The sequence below is a fragment of the Rattus rattus genome, chromosome 10, assembly GCF_011064425.1.
Source record: "Rattus rattus isolate New Zealand chromosome 10, Rrattus_CSIRO_v1, whole genome shotgun sequence".
Classification (NCBI taxonomy): Eukaryota; Metazoa; Chordata; class Mammalia; order Rodentia; family Muridae; genus Rattus; species Rattus rattus.
Window position 1 is genome coordinate 63,090,862 of NC_046163.1, and position 22,110 is coordinate 63,112,971.

Below are 22,110 nucleotides of genomic sequence, written 5' to 3' on the forward strand. Positions count from 1 at the left end.
TATACATTTATCATTTTGAAAGATTTGTTTATTTTTATTAAGTGTTTTGTCTGCATGTATCTACACACACTACATGACTACCTGGTAGGTATAGATGTCAGAATAGAGCATCAGTCTCCCCTGGACTGTAGTTACAGATGTTGTGAGCTACAATCTGGGTACTGGGAATTGAACCTGGGTCTTCTATAAGAGCAACAAGTGCTCTTAACCGCTCAGCCATCTCTCCAGCCCCCATTTTGAATTTTTGTGTGTGTACAGAATTATTCATGCTATAGATTTAATATATTAACCGTATTTTTCACACCGTGGGACATTTCTGAGCTGGCCTGCTTTGTCCACACAAGGCCAGCACTGTCTAGGCCTTACACAAAGCCTCACTTGCTCTTCTTTCTCTCAGCACAGCCTCAGCTACTCATGAAGAGGACAACATCTCAAGCCAAGAACTTGCTTCCTTTCTCATCTGCAGTTCAGTTTTTCTTTTAAGGCTTGACTTCCACAATGCTCCCATCAAGTTCTTAATGAGGACTGGGGGCAGGGAGGGTGGACTCTACTGAGGAACGAGAGGAGAAATGGGGAGGCGATGTGCCCAACGCTTAGAGTTCAGTGTCAGCCCTTGCTGTACTCTCAGTCTGCTCAGTGCTAATGGTTACAGTGACCACACTCCAGGGAGGGAGTGCAGAAAGCAAGAGTTATGAATTTGTCTAATGCATTTTAATTCTTGTGACAGTTGCTAACAACTGAACAGGAGCACAGATGTATATGAGAACGAAATAAGGAAGCTGGATATTTTAAGTTTCAAAGTCCCAGTAAACACTGCCAAGCTGGACAATGGACTCCCCCGTGCAGTCACGGATGCCCTCACGGACCTTAAATACTTACCTATTCTTTTTGCATCATTGAGATCAAGCTCAGGCTCAGAATATGGTTTTAGCTCTTCCTCTTCATGACCAACGTTCATCCATCGGTCTTTCATTATTTGCTAGGAAATAAACTCTAAGTCATGTCTGGTGAATTACAACATTCAACCCACTCCAAATGTGAAGTGCATTGGTTCACGCAACAAGAATCATGTGACACTTTCAAATAAACTTATTCTATGTACCTTAATTATTGGCCCAACAGGAGGTGTGGGTCTCTAGGTCACCCATAATCTTATCACAACTATATTACCCACTACTCACTAAAGGCAATACACCAATAACCCTCCTTTCACATTGCTTCAAAAGGACTATTTCCAAACTGCAACGTTTTACCATAAGAACTCGACTTTGACTTTATATTTATATATAAGAGAAATTAAGAGGTTTATTTTTTGGTCATGCATTTATTTTAAAATCCCATACCTCAGGAAGAGGAGATTTTGGGGAATTGAAATCTAGGCTGGTCTGTCCAGGTAACTAAAGAATGTGGGAAAGGATGGTGGTAAACATTTAAGTCTGAATTCAGAAATCAGGTAATCATCACAGTGAAAATAGGTATTGGTGTGAATTATCCCAGTCCAATAATTTGATGCTGTGAACATCAGCTCTGGGCTGTTAAAGACAGTCCTGTGGGGACAGTCCACAGAATGAAAGAAAACAGCTACAGCTGGGTAATGAGGTTGTATCTGACATATGTAAAGAAGACCTTTAAAAAGGTCTATGTAGTTATGCCACAAACTACACCCTAAGACTTTTACTACTGGCTAAAAAGCTGTGCTGTTTTAAAGAACAGTTTACAGATCCCCCCAACACACACACAACGTAAGCTTACTGACTGTAACTGGTACGAAGGGCTGGAGAGATGGTTAAGAGCCCTGGCTATTCTCCAGAGGAATTCATTTGATTCCCAGTGCCCACAGGTGCCCTATAGCATCTGTGACTGCAGTCCGAGGGGATCCAGTGCTGGCTACCATGGGCACCAGGCAAGCACATGATGCACAGACATCCATGCAGGCAAAACATTCACACACACAGAAATAAAATTTTTTAAAAATTACAAAAAATAAAAAATGAAGTTGCGTCTGCCACCATCTGGGTCCTGGTCTCACAGGGCACTTTGGAGAGCACGCAGGCAACGTGCACGAGCTGAGGCAGGCTGGCCTCGGTCACTGTCCTACCCTTCTGTGGTGGTCTGAACAGGTAGAGCCTCCTGAGACTCAAGTATCTGGATGTTTGTCCAGAGGGCGTGGCACTGTTAGGAGTGTGGCCTTGGAGGAAGTGCGTCACTTTGGAGGTGGGCTATCTTCAAGCTACATCTAGAGTGAGACAAAGTCCCCTTCGACTACTTTCAGATCCAGACGTAGACCTCTCAGCTCTGTCTCTAGCACTATGTCTCCCTGTACACTGCCATTCTCCCCACCACGGTAATGGACTGAACCTCTGAAACTGTAAGCCAGGCCCAATTAAATTCTTTTTTTTAGGAGTTGCCCTGGTTATAGTGTCTCTTCAGTGATGGAGTCCAAACTAAGACATCTCCTAAACCCTGCTGCCCGCAGCGATGACGCTGCACCCCTTGGCTGTGGGCATCAACAAGGGCCACAAGGGGACAAAGATGGGAAGGGGGGAGCAACTTGCTACTCAGTTGCTAAGGCTGTGAGCCTCACCTCCCCCTCAGTAGCTAGGTTTATTGGCCCAAACTTTGAGGTCTGAACCATTTTCATCCTTTTAATGTCAAGAATGAAAGAATAAACATCTGCCTAACTATCCCAGTCAACATTTAAATCAGTAAATTATTCATCTTTGAGGGAAGCAGCCATCCTTATCAGTAGCCCGCAGAGACTGGTAAGCACTGTCTCCCAGGGGACTCTGTCCCTTCTACTCTGCCCTATGAACTGCTGCTTTACCTCTGGGAATGTTACTAACATGCAGCTGAAGGGGCTTCCTGGATACAGTACAGGGGGTCCCACCTACACCTCTAGCCTCTTCTAGCACGCACAAACCCACATACATACACGTGACTTAAGTAAATCTTAAAAAAAGTGGACCCCAGAGCAGGAGCGAATGATGCTCTACTGAAGTTCCAGCCCTTGAGAGCTGACAGACTGGTGGTTTTCCATTCTGAGCGGTCCATGCTTTTCTATGAAAGGTTGGAAGTTAAGCTGGGAGGAGGGCCACAAAATGGGCTTTTACTACAGACAGCAACATTAGCATGCCTTTCCGCCCCAGAGGAAAACCACAAAAATCCTGAGCTAAAAGCTAATCACACTTAAACAAATAACATAGCTAAAATACCGTCTGATCCACTCCAACAAAGCACTTAGTAATTTCCCAATTCTTTAACTCCCACCAACAAAAAGTATACGTGGAAGTAGAATGACGAAGCCAAGCTGGGCTGAACAGCACAGGGCTGTGCCCACCTCACGGCGGATGTGCCAGCAAACCCAGGCTTCTCTGGGATCCCCCTGCTTCCGATGCAGGTAAGAAGACTTTAAAAGTCCAAGCCAGGAACGAGTACTGAGTCTCTGAAATTTCTTAGCACAGGCCAAATATTCCTAAAGACAGATGAAGGGGCTAAAAGGATGTTTGAGATTAAAGCTCTTTTCTAAGGTCTGGTTCCCAGACCTACAAGGTAGCTCAGAATCATCCGTAACTCTAGTTCTGGGGGATTTACCACCCTCTTCTGGCCTCCGTGGGTACTGCATGTATGTAATTCACAGGCAAACCTTATACACATTCAAAAACAAACAAGCAAGCAAGCAAGCAAACACCCCAACTTTAAATATCAAAGAAAACCCAGACGGGAAAAATGTTTAAGACCATCAGTTATCCTAATTACAGTGTAAGAAAGGACCTGGGTAACAAGAACCTGGGCCGGTTCTCTAACAGTTAGGCCATGTAAACCAGTGTTGTAGAGAATGCATGGGCCATGCTCTCTGCTCACGTGTCTGTAAGTTCCTGTACTCAAGTGTCTATTTGGTGTCACATGATTTCAGAGAGTGAAGAGTTAGCTGGGTTAGAACTTTTAGTCATTTTCAACCTTCAAATATCTGGTCAGCCTTAACCAACATAAAGGTTTTTTTGTTTTTGGACCAGGTAGTTTCTGACGAAGACTAGGTTTGTCCTCCTCAAAAGTCAACTTTGTCTCCACTGTGTCAGCTTAAACAACTCACCAAAGAACCAAGAGGAAAGAAGCACTGGAAAGCCCTACTGTGTTTTCTGAATAAAGAACCATCACTTTTCCTAATGCTGAAAACACAAATTAGACGCAGGCTGAACAGTCACGCTCTGCAGCTGCACCGGGAGCCCTGGCTCTGCAGCCCTGGCTCTCCCCTCCCTGCGAGAGCACGGCTCGCTCACCTCCAGGCTGCCCCTCTTTATGGGGTTCAGCACTAGCAGTTTCTTCAGGAGGTTCTCGCAGTCCGTGGACATGTAGAAGGGAACACGGTACTTCCCTCGCAGGACTCGCTCCCGGAGCTCCTGACAGAGAAGGACAGCATTTAAGTGGCAGCCGACTTTGCCGCTCCTGCGGAGAGGGGCTTCAGCAGCAAACAGGCATATACCTTTAGATTCTGGCCATCGAAAGGCAGGGAGCCACTGACCAGCGTGTAGAGAATGACGCCTAGACTCCACACATCCACTTCCGGCCCGTCGTACTTCTTGCCTTGGAAAAGCTCGGGGGCAGCATAAGGCGGGCTTCCACAGAATGTGTCCAATTTGTTCCCCACTGTGAATTCATTGCTAAAACCAAAGTCAGCAATTTTAATATTCATATCAGCATCAAGGAGAAGGTTTTCAGCCTAAGAGGAAAATAATAAAAAGGACAATGTAAAAAGCGTACACAAAATAAAAATGCTACACCTGCTTCAGATTCTGGGCTCGCTAGCACATGCCTCTCATTTTAAAGTGTAACATTAGTAATGCAAATGCAGTGGTAACTGTCCAAGCAATGTCTGTGAAAGTCTGAACCTTGACACCTGAAAAGAAAAGCTCACAGGAGCTATGGACACATTTTCCCCCAAAGTTTATTTTAAATGTTTCTAACTTCATGGTAAGAGCGACCTTGGAACTGGACCTTAGCAGGACCTAATCTAAGGAACGCATATTGAAATCACTGCTTCGCCTGAGACATAAGCCAACGTTAGCCAGGGGAGCACCATTTTAACAGGGAGTCGATGCTAAGCTCCAGGGTCTGTCTGGAATGACTGCCCAGGCGCCTGGCTCTCCTTTACTCAGTCCTACGTCCTCTCCTCTGGATGCTTCCTCAGCAAAGTACTGATTAGGGAGAGGAAACAAACTGGAACAGTTTGGCTCCCACAGGCTTTATTTTCAGCAATGCTTGCTGTTCTAAAAGTAGAACCCTGTCTAGAGTCACGTTCCATAGGAAGCAAAGACTCTGCTCCTGTGTTTGAGAGGCTCTTCCTAAAATTCTAAAACAATCGCCCATAGATAAAAATGGAAATGTCTTCTATACACGCAAGCGGCTTAATGAACACTTGCTCTGTGCCTGCTTCATTTCAATTCTGTTTCCAACGGATGAATAAATAGAGCAGTAAAGCCACAGGTTAGCTGGTAGATGTGCTTGGTCAGAGTCCAAGGAGGAAAACGGATCCAGATGAAATCAGAGGACCTGGTGCTTCCCTGGAGGACCTGCCGTGTCTCTCCCGCCTCCAAGGCTTCTTTCCTTCTTTTTTCCTTTATGGTGTTCTAGCTTATCTCATATTTGTGAAAAGTGTAACTACAACAGTGGTGGCTAGTGTTAACTGTCACCTTGATGAGTTAAGAGTCACTTGGGGCAGGAGGCCTGTGGGGACACTGGCCCAGACCCTGCACATGCCTATAATCTCAGCCTGGGGATCTGAGGCAGGAGATTGCAAATTCTAGGTCAGCCTTCGCTAGCCACACAGTAAGATTCTGTCTCAAAAACCCCAAACCCAAATCCAAACCCAAACCCAAACCCAAACCCAAACCAAAGCCTCCTAACCCTTACTCCCTAACCCACTACACCCTCTGCACCCCCCAAAACAGGAAAAAAGAAAGAGAACCCAAAAACCCAACCAAGTAATCAACAAATAAAAGTGGGTTCAGATACTATGCAAATGAATGACTCTGGGAGAGTCACATTAAACCAACACTTATTGACTGAGTAACAACAAGAACAACAACAACAAGAACAACAACAGCAGCAGCAGCAGCAGCAGCAGCAGCAGCAGCAGCAGCAGCAGCAGCAGCAGCATGCCTTCCTGATATAAGTAAGGGCCCAGTCTCCTTGACCATCTGTAGTAAGGTGGACATACCCAGTTTCTCCAGAACCTTCTAAAGCAGTGAGTGGTTCTTAGCCTGCAGTCCTTTAATAGAGTTCCTCATGCTGTGGTGACCGCAATCATAAAGACTACTTTCACTGCAACTTCATAACTGTAATGTTGCCACCGTATGAATCACAATGTAAATATGCGATGTGCAGGATATCTGATATGTGGCCCCTGTGAAAGGGTCCTTTGACCTCCAAAGAGATCACACCCCACAGGTTGAGAACTGCTGGTCTAGATGGAATCTAAGTAACTACACTGCCTCCAAAGAGAGCCGCATGCACGGCTGAGGTCTGTCCAGGGATGTATGAAGTGAGGATGCTCTCCCCAGCTGGAACTGAACATGCAGTTGTTGAACAGGACTCTAATGTAAACCGAGTTGAGCTATGAACCAGACAAAGGAATGGGTAGCCAGTCTTCATTTCTCATTGTAGAAAAGACTCCCCTAGCCCTCCTGAGAGAAGAACTGCTACAAACGTCGGGAGCACTAACAGGCCAGAAGAATGGAACCAGGACACAGAATTAGAGTTCCGACCACTGTGTAATGCGGTAATTTAAATAGAATCCAAGTTTGATGCCAATGGATAAATAAGAAAAGTTAAAAATCTCACTTAGAAGTAAGATTTCGGAGAATGAAGAAGACAGGAAAAACAAGAGAGACAGAAGCACTTAAGCCCAAGCTCTTGAAGCTTGTTTGACCATAAGCGTTTCTACCATACATGTTATGCTAGTCTCAAGCGCTGACTTCCTTCCTATTGTGTGATAAACACCATGAACAGAAACAGTCTGACAGGAGAGCGTTCATTTAGCTTCCATCTCCCTAGTCACAGTCCAGTGAGTCAGGGAGGAACTCAGAGCAGGAACCTGGAGGCAGGAACTGAAGCAGGGCATGGTGGGTGCTGCTCACTGCCCTCTCCTCATGGCTCACCCAGTTGGCTTTTTATGCCATCTAGAACCACCCGGCTGGAGTGGCACCGCCCACAGTGGACGAGGACCTCCCATATCAATCATTCATCAGGAAAATGCCCCATAGGCCTGCCTGCAAGCCAGCCTGACAAAGGCATTTTCTCAGTTGAGGACCCCTCTTCCCAAAAGACTCCAGTTTCTGTCACGGTGACACACACACACACACACACACACACACACACACACACATTAAAACCCTCTTCTTATTTTGAACTTTGGTGCTAAGAAAGAACCCTGGTTCTTACACATGGCAAGCACATGCTTGTGCCTTGTGCTGTGACATTACTTCTGTCTAGATGGGACCTTCAACATTTTTAGTTGAGGACAGAATTTAAACTACGGAGTTAATAGTCAGTCAGGTCCTCTGACTCTGATTTAGACAATGCCATGCCCATGTTCTCATGTGCTTGGTGAATACAGTGCCTTTCATAGGCTATGGTGACAATTCAGCAAAAATCACCTCACCCTGGGCTACTGAATCAAGATGGGGTAACTGAAGAAGTAGCCCTACTTATACTATGACACATTCTAACTGTGAGTATAACAATATGGTATGTGTGCGTGTGTGTGGGTAGTGGGGGGCAGAGGAGGACATCCAGCCTCCTGCTGTCTCACCTCTGCTTCATTCCCTTACGACAGAATCAGTCACTGTACCTGACACTGGCTGTTTCAGCTAGGCTGGCCAGCCTGGGAGCGCAAGACCTATCAGTTTCCAGCTCCAAATGCTGGAGTCATGGGCATGCACAGCCCTACCGGGTTTTTATTAGGTGGGTGCTGGGGATTTGAACTCAGGTCCTCATGCTTGTAAACAAGTCACCTTATTCATCAAGCCTGCTCCCCAACTATCTTATTATTACATATTTTCATAAATGAGATTTTAATTTTAAAAGCAGCAGCTTACCTTAAGATCACGGTGGACAATGCATTTTTGATGACAATACTGTACAGCAGATACAATCTAGAAGAAATATTTGGATATAAAGTCAAAATTATTTTTTGGTTAAATACTTGGTTTTAATATTTATCATTTTCAATTTGGATAAAGTACTAACTTTGATTTTAAAAAAATACCAGCAATTTCATGATTCCTTTAGTTTAGAAAACCATGCTTATTAAAGAGATAAAACTTTTAAATGTTGGAAGTAATATTCTTTTGGGAAAACATACTACCTTTTTTTGGTGAACATCTATGGAAATTCTTTATACGAATTAAATTTCTTTCTTTACATGAGTCAAAGTATATAACTTAGAGTTTAGAACAAGGGTTTGCTACAGTGTTGGCATAAGTAAACTAGCATTGAAGAGCTGACTGGGGCTAAAGCAGTTATGGGATTACATCACATTTGCTCAAGGCATATTTCCTTAATTTATCAAGAACTAATCAGGGAATTATTTAATAACATCTCATGTTTTCTGCTCAAATATAAAGAAACAGGAAAAAAGCAAACTGTCAAAAGGAAAATAAATAATCAAGAAACGAGCTACAGGTTAATCTGACACTTGCCCCTAGTTTTGCTGGGCAAAGTACTGTGCACTGCACATACATTTTGCAGCCATAGCCGTCAATTAGTGTGGAGGACCCTGAGGTAAGAGTCACACAGGGAGGTGCCCGACAATGTAAAGGCCTCAAATACAAACAATAGATTATCAGCTTTAATGTGATGGTTCTTTAAAAGAACCCCGTAGCAATCGATAAGGAGCTACCCTACGTGTGCAATTATACCTGGTGCCTCAAGGACGGTTGTCTTAGTGTGGAGCTGTGGGGTCGGTTAAACGTGAAGCCAGTGTGGATGCAGGTTAGCCATTCACAGATGGAGAGAGAAGAGAGATTTCCACAGTCTGAGAGTGGAATGACAACCGCTGTGCTACCGGAAGGAAGGGGAGGACCCAAACCACAGTGAAAGTGGTCTACTCCAGCATTAGAAAGTTATTCACATGTATGTCAAAATGACTCCATGACAAAACTACCAATGCACAATGAATAGATAATGCGGAGAAATTCATTTTAATCAAGTCAGTTTATCAAGTGCTTGCTATGTGCTTGTTCTGGGGGGTGGGGGAGGGGTTGGGATACAAATGTGAGCACTACAGCGCTCACAGCTTCATTAAGAGGGGAGAGTGAGTGACCACAATCCAGGTAGAATCACAGACAGAGGTGCAGGGAAGTGAGGGGCTACGGATGACTGGATCAGAAATGCTTCTTGGAGGAGGTGCTGCCACTGGTTGAGGGTATCCCCGAAGGACAGGAAGAGCTGAGATTGTTGGTAGAGCCGGGGTAAAGTGATGAGCTGTGTCAATGACGAGGGAGGAGGATAACATACTCATAAAGCTGGCAGAACCAAGCATTGGGGGACAGCCTAGTAGCGGTCTTTGGATTCCATGCGAGGAAGTGCTTGCTATGGAGTGCACAGGCACTAAATGTTTGGGGCAGCATGGCAATGCTGTAAGCATCTTCAAGTGTGAGTCTACACACAGCAGAACAGACAGTCAACATTTGTAAGATTCTGGAGCACCGTGCCTCGAAGGGTTCTAACAGCCAACTTTCGCTACATTACGTCTATAAGTCACGAGATATATCTGCATGTATAGTTTCTGGATACACTCTGTAGGTAACAGTGCTCAGAGGACAAGGCTTGCAGGTCACACACTTGTATGCTACAGTGGTCTGTTTACAGAGTGTGACCAGGGGCCATGGTTCACACCTGACAGGATCATCTCTGTGTAAGCAGTCTCTAGATGTCTCCTCAGCTCCAAAGCGTGACAATGCACACTAACGTGAGAGAACACTGCATGGAGCATGTGCTCTTCCCACAGAACATGGCCTCTGAGCTAGTGTCCAACAGGGGCATGAGCAGTGTCACACACTTGCCAACCATGGGCATGTCGGGCATGGAGACACCGTGGCTTCTGACTCTCAACCTGAGCTGTCACTCGTAAGCCCATGTTTCATTGCACGGGCCTACAGCAGACTGCCACCTGAGAGCATCCCCACAAGCAGGGGAACTTCTCTCTAACCCTTCCACTATGGACCTTGAGAATAGGATTTACAAGCAGGCCTGCACTGACCTTCAGGCCTCACATGTGTTGTGGAGTAGCTTTGCAATGATTTATAAATGGGTCAGGAATTCCTCTTCTCTAAGCAGTAGCCTTGACCTTGGAATCAATAGTATAATTTTAAAAATAAGATTTATTTTAATTTTATGTAAGTAGGTGTTTTGTCTGCATTTATATCTGTGTGCTGTAGGATTAATGGGTCCCCTGTCACCCCACCACAGGGCTAGGCCGCTTGGGGAGGTAGAAGGGCTGAGAACAGACTGGGGGCCTGTGGGCTGGATCTAGCCCAGGGCCAAGGGGGAAAGAGGGGGAGTTCCAGATGGTCCCTGGGAGGGGTGGGGAGTCTTTGGCTTGGCTGGGTGTGGCTTGGTTGTGGGGTGCTGGGAGGCCTTCTTTGGGAGATTAGATGGCAGCTCCGTGGGCGAAGGCCTTCTCTAAGGGTCCCCATGGCAGAACCCAATGAAAAGAGACAGTCTGTGGTTTTAAGGAGTTTATTGTCATGGCAGAAACTGGATAAGTAAAACCGTACCCCACTTCTCAGGGTAGGCCTGAGATTAAATACCTTTTGCAGGGAGGAGTGTCTGGGAAGGGAAGCTCATTGGCTAAGCCTCCAGGCCTTTAGGTACCTCATTATAATGGAGATCTGTCTTGACCTGTGGTCACATCCTCTACCTGTGGAGGGGCTTGGAGCATTGCCCTTACGTGACTGATGGCCACAAATCTATGGAGGGCTGAGGCTAGTGACAGGGCCTGGTTTGCTGGGAGTCAGGCGAAATGCCTACCTTCCCTTTCAGGGTTACCAGGGTTTCAAGCCTTAGCTCAACCAGGAACCAGGCTGCCTTTCATGGTCCCACAGTGTGCCTGCCATGTGTGTACAATGCTCACAGAGGCCAGAAAAGGGCCTGGGTACCCTGGAACTGGAGGTTCAGATGCTTGTGAACTACAGGTGGGTGCAGGGAACTGAACCAGGTCCTCTGGAAGCAGGAAGCATACTTTAACTGCTGAGCCATCTCTGCAGTCCCAATACTATGGTGGGTGTGTGTGTGTGTGTGTGTGTGTGTGTGTGTGTGTGTGTGTGTGTGCATGTGTGTAGCTTCACAGCCCATGGAGTGCAGAGGCACTGTACTGGCAACGTTGCTAAAATGATGTTAAACTGTGTACCGTCTTTAGCAAACCAAATAGTAAGGTCAAGGGCATGTTAATGTAGTATATTCTTTCACCGTTTACGTAAAAATCATACACACAAGTATGTACATGAACATGCATTCACACACACACTCACACACACACACACACACTGGGGGCTGGGCTAGAGCTCCAGATCTTAACCTAAACCCTACACTGTTCCCATCCACCACACTGGCCAACTGCACACACTTTTACAACACAAAGCATCTTCACCCAGTATAACTTTGTTATTTTTTAGCAAGTGAGTAAAACTAGCAGACTAAAAAGACAAAGGGTAAGTGGAAATCATCTTTGAAGTCTACAAGAAGATCCCGGAGGGAACATGTGCCAACAACTGGAATTTTCTTGCTCATCTGCTGCTTACAACAATCAACGAGGAGGGAGATAATTGGAGTGCTTGACCAGCGGGCATGAAGTTCCACCCTGGATAGGAAAGAATTTAACGCAGGGGGCAGAGCACAGCCCAGACGCTCACTGCTGTTTTCCCATTACCAGCTGTTTCCACAGCCACTGCTGTTCACTCTGGTTTTTGAGGGCAAACAGGCAAAGTGTACTGAACGGGGTGACCGCTCTGTACAGCAGGGAGGACGATTCACTGCCTTTGATCCACTATTGTTGTAGGGACTTAGTGTATGACGTTTCAGCGAGCTCCTGAGTGTGATGTGTGTTGAGGTCAAAGGACAACTTTCAGGAATCGGTTCTGCCCCTCCTCTAAGTGGGGTGCAGGACTGCACTCAGGTTGTTGGTCTTGGTGCAAATGCCTTTGCTCCCTGAGCCATGTCATAGCCCCCCACCCACCCCTCTACTATGCATAACTATAGGAATCTACCTGAATAACAGAGACTATAAAACAAAGCCATACACATCACTTTGGAAGGTCAGGTCGAAAAGTGGAGCAGCCTGTCTTCACTCTCCATGACGAGGACCATTTAGTGAGGTAGCCTCCATGGCCCGCTGTCCCAGAGAATGGCCTGGTGGGGGCACGCCTTGCCCAGACAGACTGTGTTCAGAACACTTTCAAGTGCAGAATCTGTGTAGTGGTCACACATGAAGAGCTAAACTACTTTATAAAAGTTCTTAACCCACTAGGGCCCGTCCAGGACATAATGCATTCTGGGCTTGACTTCAGTATATCTTATGACGATTCACAATTCATTAGTCACTTCCATATAATTTATAAAGTATACTCATTTTTTCAGCATAATTGTCCAACAACAGATTAAGGCTAATGAAAATTTGGTATATAAAAATGGAATGTTAACTTAAAAATGACATTTACAAGGAAATGGATGTATAAAATTAAGTGTGGTCACACAATCTAAGGAAACCACACGTGTTCTCCCTCGTATTCTGGGTCTATGTGTATATGGAATATATGCACATACGTAAACAGATGTACATGTGGGCACACAAAGAAAAGAGACGAGAAAGGCCAGACACAAGGAGAGGAGGAAGGACTGGGTGCAGGCACTGGACACGAGTCCTGAGGGAAGCAACGATAACCTTCTCTAGCTCTAACTGTACCGGGAAGCTTTCATTTTTGGTGGTGGATAATACGTAAAATATATCCAGTAGTGACCGTGTAAAGTGCAGTGTGAAGCCTCACAGCTTCAGTCCTGAGGGGCTCCTCTAACTGTATAGGAGTTCACTGTGATGCATAGACCGGGTACAGTTAACTTTGCTGTGCAATCTTTTTATATGCTAGTCTTTTTCCTAAAAGACTTGTAAAAAAAGAAAAGTACATTTAATGCAGTTGCAAAAATTAAAAGTAAAATTCTAAATGTGTTTATAAAGAATCCCCTCCCCCCACTTTGTCCTTTCTATGGTTAGGTCACGATGATGCTAAACTGGAAGTGTGAGCATCTGATCTCTGTCTTTTGTCGCGCTTGTATTTCCTCACACGGCTAAACGAAACTGGCCATGTTCTTTAAGTAAATTCTCCAGTAAATTTGAAAACTAAGATATATTTAATCATAGAGGAGAATACTCCAGTAATGCACAAGTAAAGCTGGCAGAACTTGATAACCGTTCCTGGATACACACAGGGCCGAGCACTTCTTCCCCGCATCGGTCTGCTCTGAGAGCTCAAGACTCAAAGGTGAACACTCAGTCTAATGTATGAAATGGGACCATTCATAGTCATGTCAGAATAACCGTGTGCAACTACTATTTTAAGGTGAAATTCAGGAAAGATGGGTTTCTGTTCTGGGGATTATTCATTCTTAGAAAGTGGAAGGAGGAGTTTTTCTTTTAAAGCTGTTGGTGATACAACCCATTGCACATCAGTAAGAATATCAGCAAAACGAAGTTGAGACGCACTTTCCGTACCTGCCTGAATTTGGCCCGGGCCTCTTTCTCTTTCATTCTTCCGTGGGCAACTAAGTAATCAAAGACTTCACCTGAGTCAGAAAGGCAGAGCAGGCAGTGAATACACATTGGTTTTCATTAACAATATACACAATGCCAAGTTTTGGCTTTTCTTTTCAAGAATCACTTGGTCCACCATTTTCTGCTGTTTATAAAAGTCACAAACTAATACAGAAATAGGAAACAAATTATATGTGGAATTGAGAATCTGTAGCAATGACACGGAAGCCTGGCACCCTTGTTTGAACTCTGCTGCCCGATATGACCTGCTGGCTGCCCAACCCCATCCCAGCTGCATCTGCATTTTCATCTCCATGACACAACAGTGGACATGCCACACATGTGTGCGAGCCCATTAACAGCGGACAGTGCTGAGATTTTCTGCTGAATCTATGTACCTCTGTCTGCCTCCCATCTTTCTGCAGTCTGTGCTCACTTAGAAAAGTTAATCTTCAGTTAAAATCTTGAAATATTTCCTCAGTGTCACAGAGAGACTTACTTTCTAAGACCTTATCAGCTGCAAAATGCAAACATACATGTGACTAAAAACTTATTGGATGGCTTAAAAGGTCTTAGACACAGTATAGCCAAGGTACAGTCTCAGGTGTCAGGATCTGACGGTTAGGCATGCACCTTGGTGTAGCCCCTCAGACATAGTAGGTACTTAATACTGAGGGTCATTAGATCTGCCACATACAAGTAGTCACTTAAATAAATATCTGACCTAGAGTACACTTTCACCATACATTGTATTAAATCCATTCTACATTTGGGATTTTCTGCTTATAGCCAAGGACTACAAATCAAATGCTGTTTTAATATTTAAGTAACCAAATCAAAACACTTAAAAGATGACAAACCAAATTCTAGAAATCACTAAGTAACTTTGAAATAAGCCACAGTTCTATTTCTACCATCGGCTCGGCAGGTCTTGAAAGCAAACACTGAACTTTCGGGAAGAGGTCATTAAAGGATCTGTCAGTAACTACAGACTGCAGTGAAGGCATGGCTGTTACAGGGACTTCCAGGAACCGTCAATTCTGTGTCTGTCACACAGGACACGCTTTCCGGGCCCACTCGGTCTTACCCCCACTTGCGTATTCCATGACCAGGTAGAGCGTCTTCTCTGTTTCAATAACTTCAAACAGTTTCACTGAAAAAAGAGGAATATAAATCTATAACTGACAGCATAAAATGGGGTTCCTTCTGCAGCCTTGGACAACGGTAAGCAGAAAATGCTTGCTAAACTGAGTCACTCCAACTTAAAAACAAAAGTCACTCAAGAGCCATTTCTCTTATGCAAGGAGACTACTTACACCTTACCAAAGTGGTTTGGAGTCTATTAGAGTTAAAACAGTGTTTGAGATGAAAAAGCCATAAAAAAGGAATATTTTCAGCACATGCCTTTAATCCCAGAACTTGGGAGGCAAAGGCAGGTGGATTTCTGTGAGTTCCAGGCCAGCCAGGGTTACATAGAGAAACCTTGTTTCAAAAAACAAAAGCAAAATGACAACAAGGGGCAGTGGGGGTTGGGGTGGGGTGGGGGTAGGGTGTGTGTCTTAAAGTCAGGAAGACAGAATGGGAATGAAAACTTAGAGATGGTGCAACAATAAGATAATATAACCTGTTAGTAAAAATCCAAAACTTATGTTTATGTGGTATTTATAACTTCTAGTGAAAATAGAATTGACTTATACAGTGGAGATTATTCACCAGGAATAATCACATTAATGGCTACATACAAAGAAAACCTTTAGAGATGCAGGAGAGAATGCTTAAAAATAAGTAGATTAAAAAATAATCTTTTCTACTATTTAGAATCAAGTGATTTTATATAGTATGCCTGATTGATAAGTTTATTTGTAAAAGGGGCAAAATCAAGACTTACTAATACAATTCAGTAAAACTGAAATTAGTATCTTATTTACTTCAAAATACATTATTTTGCCTATCAAAAGTACATTAAGCTCAAGCGTTTATTACATACAAGTGTTCTATGTAATTCTTCTCTATTTCTAGCTAGTGGCACGCACTCTTTGATCTAGCGAGGAGCGTCTGTGTGCAGGAGCCCAGTGTACTGCAGTGTGATGTCAAGCAGGGAGGCGGCGGCAGAGGTGAGCTGCCGGCCTCCAGGACCGAGCCACTGCACCAAGAGTCACCCTCACTGACCTTCACCTTCTTCTTTTATAGAGAGCGACAGTAAAAGCGTGCACGTTCAAATGCCTTTCAATGCAGGGAAACTGTCACTGCTTGTAAGTATAGGTTTCATACCTATGTTAGGATGGTTCAGTATCTTCATTATTCGTACTTCTCGGAACAACTGTTAAAAAACATAAGACAGATTCCTGGTTAAAGGACCGAAAACCTCAAGCAGACACCAGCTGCACTTCCATTTGATAACAATCACTTCCTTACACGACTGTCCATCCTGGCAGAGAACCTAAGCAGAGATCTGCTTCTTGGTTCTACCCTTGTGTAATGAGCACACTGCCCTCTGTATTAATTCCATGGAGACCTGGTTTCTCAAAGACCCCTGACGAGATGGACTGGAGAGGTTTGTCTCTGTATGTGAAGCTATCCATAGCAAAACTTACACTTTCTTCAAGGTCTCTTCAGGAACAGAAGCAGAAGAAAAGACCGAGGAAATGACAGTGAAGCTACATCGTGGCTCAGATTCCTTCTGGTTGACCCAACACTTTGTGAAGGATTCAGGTGCGCTTTAAGTAGACTTGTAGGATAATATCAAGTAACAGTAAAATAGCCGAGTGCAGTGGGAACTGCCCATCCATAATCAAAATCATCCACATCCAAAATCATGTGGGCTGAGGCAAGGAGATAGCGAGTCCAAGATAAGCTTGGCTACAGAGGGACTCTGTCTTGAAATATGGGGGAGAAGAGGAAGAGGAAGAAGAGGAGGAAGAGGAGGAAGAGAAGGGGGAGGGCTATTTTAAAAGATTTACTTAGTTTTGAGATTGAAGCCAGCCTGGGCTACAGAGCAAGTTCCAGGACAGCCAGGGCCATACAGAGAAACACTCTCATGAAAAATACCAAACAGAAACAGACACACAAACAAACAAAAGTCAGATGTCTTTATTTTTTTTTGTATTTTGCCTGTGTGTATGCATGGCACTACATGTGTGCAGTACCCGGGGAGGTCAGAGAACAGCACCAGATCCTGTGGAGCTAGAATTACAGGTGAATGTGATCACTATGTGGATGCCAGGAACAGAACCCAGGTTTTATGGAAAAGCAGACAGTACTCTTAACCACTAAACCATCTCTCCAGCTCTAAGAGGTAGACTATCAAGCATGCTAAATAAAATGAAATGACATGAATGTTAAATTTTATTTCCCCTTAACTTTAAAACACTACACGGACAAGTTTTCACGAGTATGATTGATCAGGTTGATGGTATGGTCACAGTGGGCAGGAGTGCCCGCTGTTCATTTTGATGACCCGAGTTCAGTCTTTAGTACCCATGGTAGAAGGAGAGACACACTCCTACGGTGACTTCCATGAACACACCACAGCACATATGAACATACACACAAATAAATAATAAAATGTTAAAAAAACATGACATTTAGAAAGGAGCATGATCTGGTATTTTCTCCTTTATGTTTTGTATAAGTGTTAGTCAAAATCAAAACCAAGCATTTGTTCAAAAAAATAGAACCAAAAATTGGCAACTTAAAATAAATCTGTTAAGACATGTTTTGTCAGAATAAAACCTAAATTTAGCGTAAGCACAAGTGGTGTTTCTGTAATGATTTATTAAAGCCTGAGACAGCACGGAAAGATGCTCACCACGATTAGTCATTAGGGAATAAACTCAAACCCAGTGAGGGCTGCTGACACCCATTCGGATGACCACTGTCATACGAGACAGGATAGGACAGAACAAACCTGCATGAAACGGGAACTCAGAGCCCTCTGGCCCAGCACAGCGGGTAGAGTGTCAGCTAAGAGGATACTGTGGAAAAGACACAGCCATGCAGAACCGTCGTCCTACAGGAATTAGAAGAACTGCCATGCAATCTATGGACCACACGCCCAAGAGGACTGAAAGGGAGGCTCAAACAGGTGAGCGGATGAGTAACGTGAGAATTCCGATGGAGTCAACATACAACACGGATGAGCCTTGAGGGAATCATGTAGATGAAACTGTACATCGACAATGATGGAAATGACACATTTTAGTCTGTGGTCATATCACATAATAACAAAATGAAATACAATAAAAATACATCCCAATTGAAAAACCACTTAGGTCTAGATGCTTAAAAAAAAAAAGGATTGTCCTAGATATCTTTAATAATTCTGTGGTGTGTGTGTGTGTGTGTGTGTGTGTGTGTGTGTGTGTGTGTGTGTGTGTGAGAGAGAGAGAGAGAGAGAGAGAGAGAGAGAGAGAGAGAGAGAGAGCGCATATAAGCCACACGCTTTCACTTAAACTCATTTTAACAGTCTCTCACAGGTAACATTCAGGAATTGAAAGTTCTGTGGGTGAAGAGGACACAGATGCAGCAAGTTCTCTATGTTCGAGACTGTGCCTGGCCTGACTGAGATGACGCTGCCTCCGGCCTCCACTGACCTTTCCTCAGCACACGAGGCCTGGACACACCCTCTGCCTCTTTCCTCCTCTCTGGTGCTCGGTTTTCTGCTCTTCCTTTCAGTGTTTCCAGGAGCTTCTGCACCTTCAGCTCTTAGCACCCTGACCGCGGTCCCTCCCTGCCTCAGTGTGCTCTTCCTGTGCTTCACTACGCTTCAAAAACCATCAGTTCACTGCGGACTGTAGACTCATTCAGAACGATGTTTTACACCTGAATTTATGGTTAATTTTACTTGGTTGTCCCATGAGAACTCAAGGCCGACGCTCGACAGTGCACACAGACGTTTCCCAACAGCTTTAGCATGTGTGACCGGGGCTGCCTTTCCAACCTTCTCTCAGGACACTCTTGCTTTAAGGTAGACATCACTTCAGCACCCAGCATTCCTCTGGTTCCTGGAACTACTGGGTCCTGTCCTGCTCATCTCCAGAACAAGTTCTCTGCAGAGAATCAATATTCGCCCTTCTTTTTCTTTCTGAAGGGCATGTACATGAATTTATCAATGTAAATTTTAAGTTACTATTTTTCTTGAGCCAGCACTCATTAACCTCCAGAGCAGTGGGTCGCAACCTGTGGGTCGTGAGTCCTTTGGAGGTTACATATCAGATATTTGCATTACCATTCATAATGGCAGCTAAATTACGGTTATGAAGTAGCAGCAAGATAATTCCATGGTTGGGGGTCACCACAACATAAGAGACTGTCTTAAAGGGTTGCAGTACCAGGAAGGGTGAGAACCACTGCCCTAGGGTTTAAGTGAGCATGCCAGTCCCTATCATTTAACATTATTGTGGGACTAAGATCCCTTTACCTCCCCCATGCTACTGTCTGAAGAAATTCTGTCCTGTCCAGAATCTGGGGAAGGGCTGACAGAAAGAAGTGACTGCTGGGAGGCTGGCACTACTGGGGTTTGCCTTGGAGTCTGACACAATTACATTTTATATAAACCACGTATTTTAATACAACAGTGAATAATCCGAAAGCCCCAGATACGAGTCACTAATAGAATCGCTGCAGAGGTGTGGGTCGAGTGAGTGTAAATGATTAAAATTAAATATAGGGTTTTATTGGCAGATTGTCTCCTAAATAAAACACAACTAGAAATAGTAACAAATCTATTCAAACTTTGTAATTGTGATCCATGCTAAATAAGGTACAGTTCTAACCAGAGAACTTAAGCTACAGAAGTGTTCACCCTACCTTGGTCAAAGAGTATATATTTATGCATTCAGTTTAAATGTTAAATTCGGTATCGTTTTCAAGCTTTCTCTTACTTTAACCTACTCTTTCAATAACCACTTCATTCCCAAGCACACCGTAGCTGCTGCCCTGCTTCTAAGTGGCACAGGCCCTGTGCCGAGGGACTGGTCCAGGATCCATGGCATACACACGATCCTCGGGCTCCCTGATTTTACCTCCTCTTCTTCCTTGAGAGAGTGTGCCAAGTTACAGAACAAGACAACAGTGCCACAGGGAGAGCAATAGTTACTCTTAATAAAAAGCACTGCCAGCTCAGCAGTTTTTCTTAAAAGTAAACTGGCTAAGGTATGTCAGGCTGGTGGGAGCAGATTAATGTTTACATATTTATAAAAGTACTTATTTTATTTTGTGTGTATGTATCTGAATATGCTTACATGTGCCTTGTCTGTGCAGGTTCCCATGGGAGGCAGAAGAGGCTGTCTCATCCCCTGAAGCTAGAGTCACAGGTAATTGTGAGCTGCCCAATAAGGGAGGTGCTGGGAACTAAATGCAGTGCTCTGTGGGGAGCAGGATTTCCTCTGAGCCACCTCTCCAGCCCTGATGTCTGGATCTCTGAGAATGGCTCATCTGAGGGAACTGATGAGCTGTGTGCCCTTCAAGACATTCCTCCACAGTGATGAGTTTCTGTTCATCTAGCTGTTTAGGCCTTTTTTTTTTTTTTTAAAAAGAAGCTGGGCTTTGGGGGCTGGAGAGATGGCTCAGCCATTAAGGGTATTTGAGTTCAATTCCCAGCAACCACATGGTGGCTCACAACCAAATGTATTAGGATCCAGTGCCACCTTCTGTGTCTGAAGACAGCTACAGTGTACCAGATATGATAGATAGATAGATAGATAGATAGATAGATAGATAGATAGATAGATAGACAGACAGACAGACAGACAGATGATTGATAGATAGACAGATAGGAGATAGATCGGAGATAGATAGATGGATAGATGATTGATAGATAGATACTAAAAAAGCTGGGCTTTTGTGCAACATTTTGGGTTCATCAGTTTTTAGTCTTTGCTTGGAACTTGGAATGTAGCTGTGTGTAAAAACTAACAAAAATAGTACTTTAATGGAACACCCCAATTCCACCTGGAGATGATGTATAAAAGATAGGTAGAGCCCAAGTTCTGATCAGAAAGTAATTTTTAAAAATTAAAACAATAATATCTGACTATTAGTGATCCTACATCTCAAAGATACCTTACACATATTGTTTTAACTTTTGATTTGAACAGAGAATGTGAACATTTTAACAACTAAGAACATGGAGGTATGTCGTGGCTGGGAGCATGCTGGCTAATGTCACTGCTCTATTGCTGTGAAGAGACTCCATGACCAAGGTAAACATTTAATGGGAGGGGTTACCCACAGTTCAGAGGCTTAGTCCATTATCATCATGACAGGAGCATGGCAGCACACAGGCAGACATGGTGCTGGAATAGTAACTGTGAGTTCTACAATCTGATTAAAGGCAACACGAGAGACTAGGCCTGGTATGGGCTTTTGAATCTTTTTTTTTTCTTTTCTTTTTTTTTTCGGAGCTGGGGACCGAAACCAGGGCCTTGCGCTTGCTAGGCAAGCACTCTACCACTGAGCTAAATCCCCAACCCCGGCTTTTGAATCCTACCCCAGTGACACACTTCCTCCAGCGAAGGTACACCTCTTAGTCCTTCTAATCCTTTCAAAGAGTCATCCTCCCTAGTGACTAATCATTCAAATACATGAGCCTATGGGGCTATTCTTACTCAAACCACCAAAGTCAAAACGATGACAATCATAGAAGGATCATTGATGTTTTGTATGGTATATTAGCTATAGAAAATGGACTGCCAGAATCCTGCCCCATCAACCATCCCTCCACTCAAAGACACACATGCTGGCTGCATATGGCCACTATCTGATATGAACCAGAATGTGTTCCTGGATCCCAGCGTGACAGTTCACGGAGAACGGGCTCTTAAGAAGAGAGTTCAGGTTACATGAAGTCACAGGGTAGGACCCTAGGCTAATATGATCAGTGTCTTTAGGAGGAAGAGCTGCCGAGGGTGAGCTGGGCTCAGAAGACAAGACCTGTGCACACTGAGAGGAGGCCATCTGCAGCCAATGAGAAAAGGCTTGGAAGAAACCAACCCTGCAAACACTTCGCTCTTGGACTTTCAGCCTAGAAAATAACAAACTTTCCATTTAAGCCATTTATTCTGTGGGATGTTGTTACAGTGGCAGCACTAGTAGACTAGTGCTATCCTGAATCTAGAAAATTCTGGCCAAATGAGTACATTGTGTCAACAAAATTTAAAAAAGTTTCATCAGTACCTGCCTAAGACTCTTTGTCTCCTAGATGGGCACAGGAAAGGGAGGATGGTGAACAGAAGTTAATGGCTGCAGTCTTCTGCAGAAACCCTCCAAGTTGGAGGGAGCAGGACAGTAACCAGTGAGCTAGGCATCTT

General features: G+C 44.2%; 1 protein-coding gene across 3 annotated transcripts in view; it reads right to left on the bottom strand.

Annotated features, from left to right (window-relative positions):
* The window catches only part of Mark1 (microtubule affinity regulating kinase 1), a 105,939-nt gene that overhangs the window by 20,281 nt on the left and 63,548 nt on the right, over positions 1-22,110 (bottom strand). For 2 of the 3 annotated variants that reach the window (XM_032915680.1, XM_032915679.1), the window contains exons 4-10: positions 16,073-16,121; positions 14,889-14,954; positions 13,763-13,833; positions 8,094-8,150; positions 4,481-4,717; positions 4,278-4,397; positions 880-979 (exon numbers count right to left, since the gene is read on the bottom strand). In XM_032915680.1, coding sequence (XP_032771571.1) covers positions 880-979; positions 4,278-4,397; positions 4,481-4,717; positions 8,094-8,150; positions 13,763-13,833; positions 14,889-14,954; positions 16,073-16,121 — 700 coding nt within the window. Of the gene's footprint in view, positions 1-879; positions 980-4,277; positions 4,398-4,480; positions 4,718-8,093; positions 8,151-13,762; positions 13,834-14,888; positions 14,955-16,072; positions 16,122-18,393; positions 18,428-22,110 lie in introns of those variants that run through there. The other variant, XM_032915681.1, reaches the window with a different exon arrangement.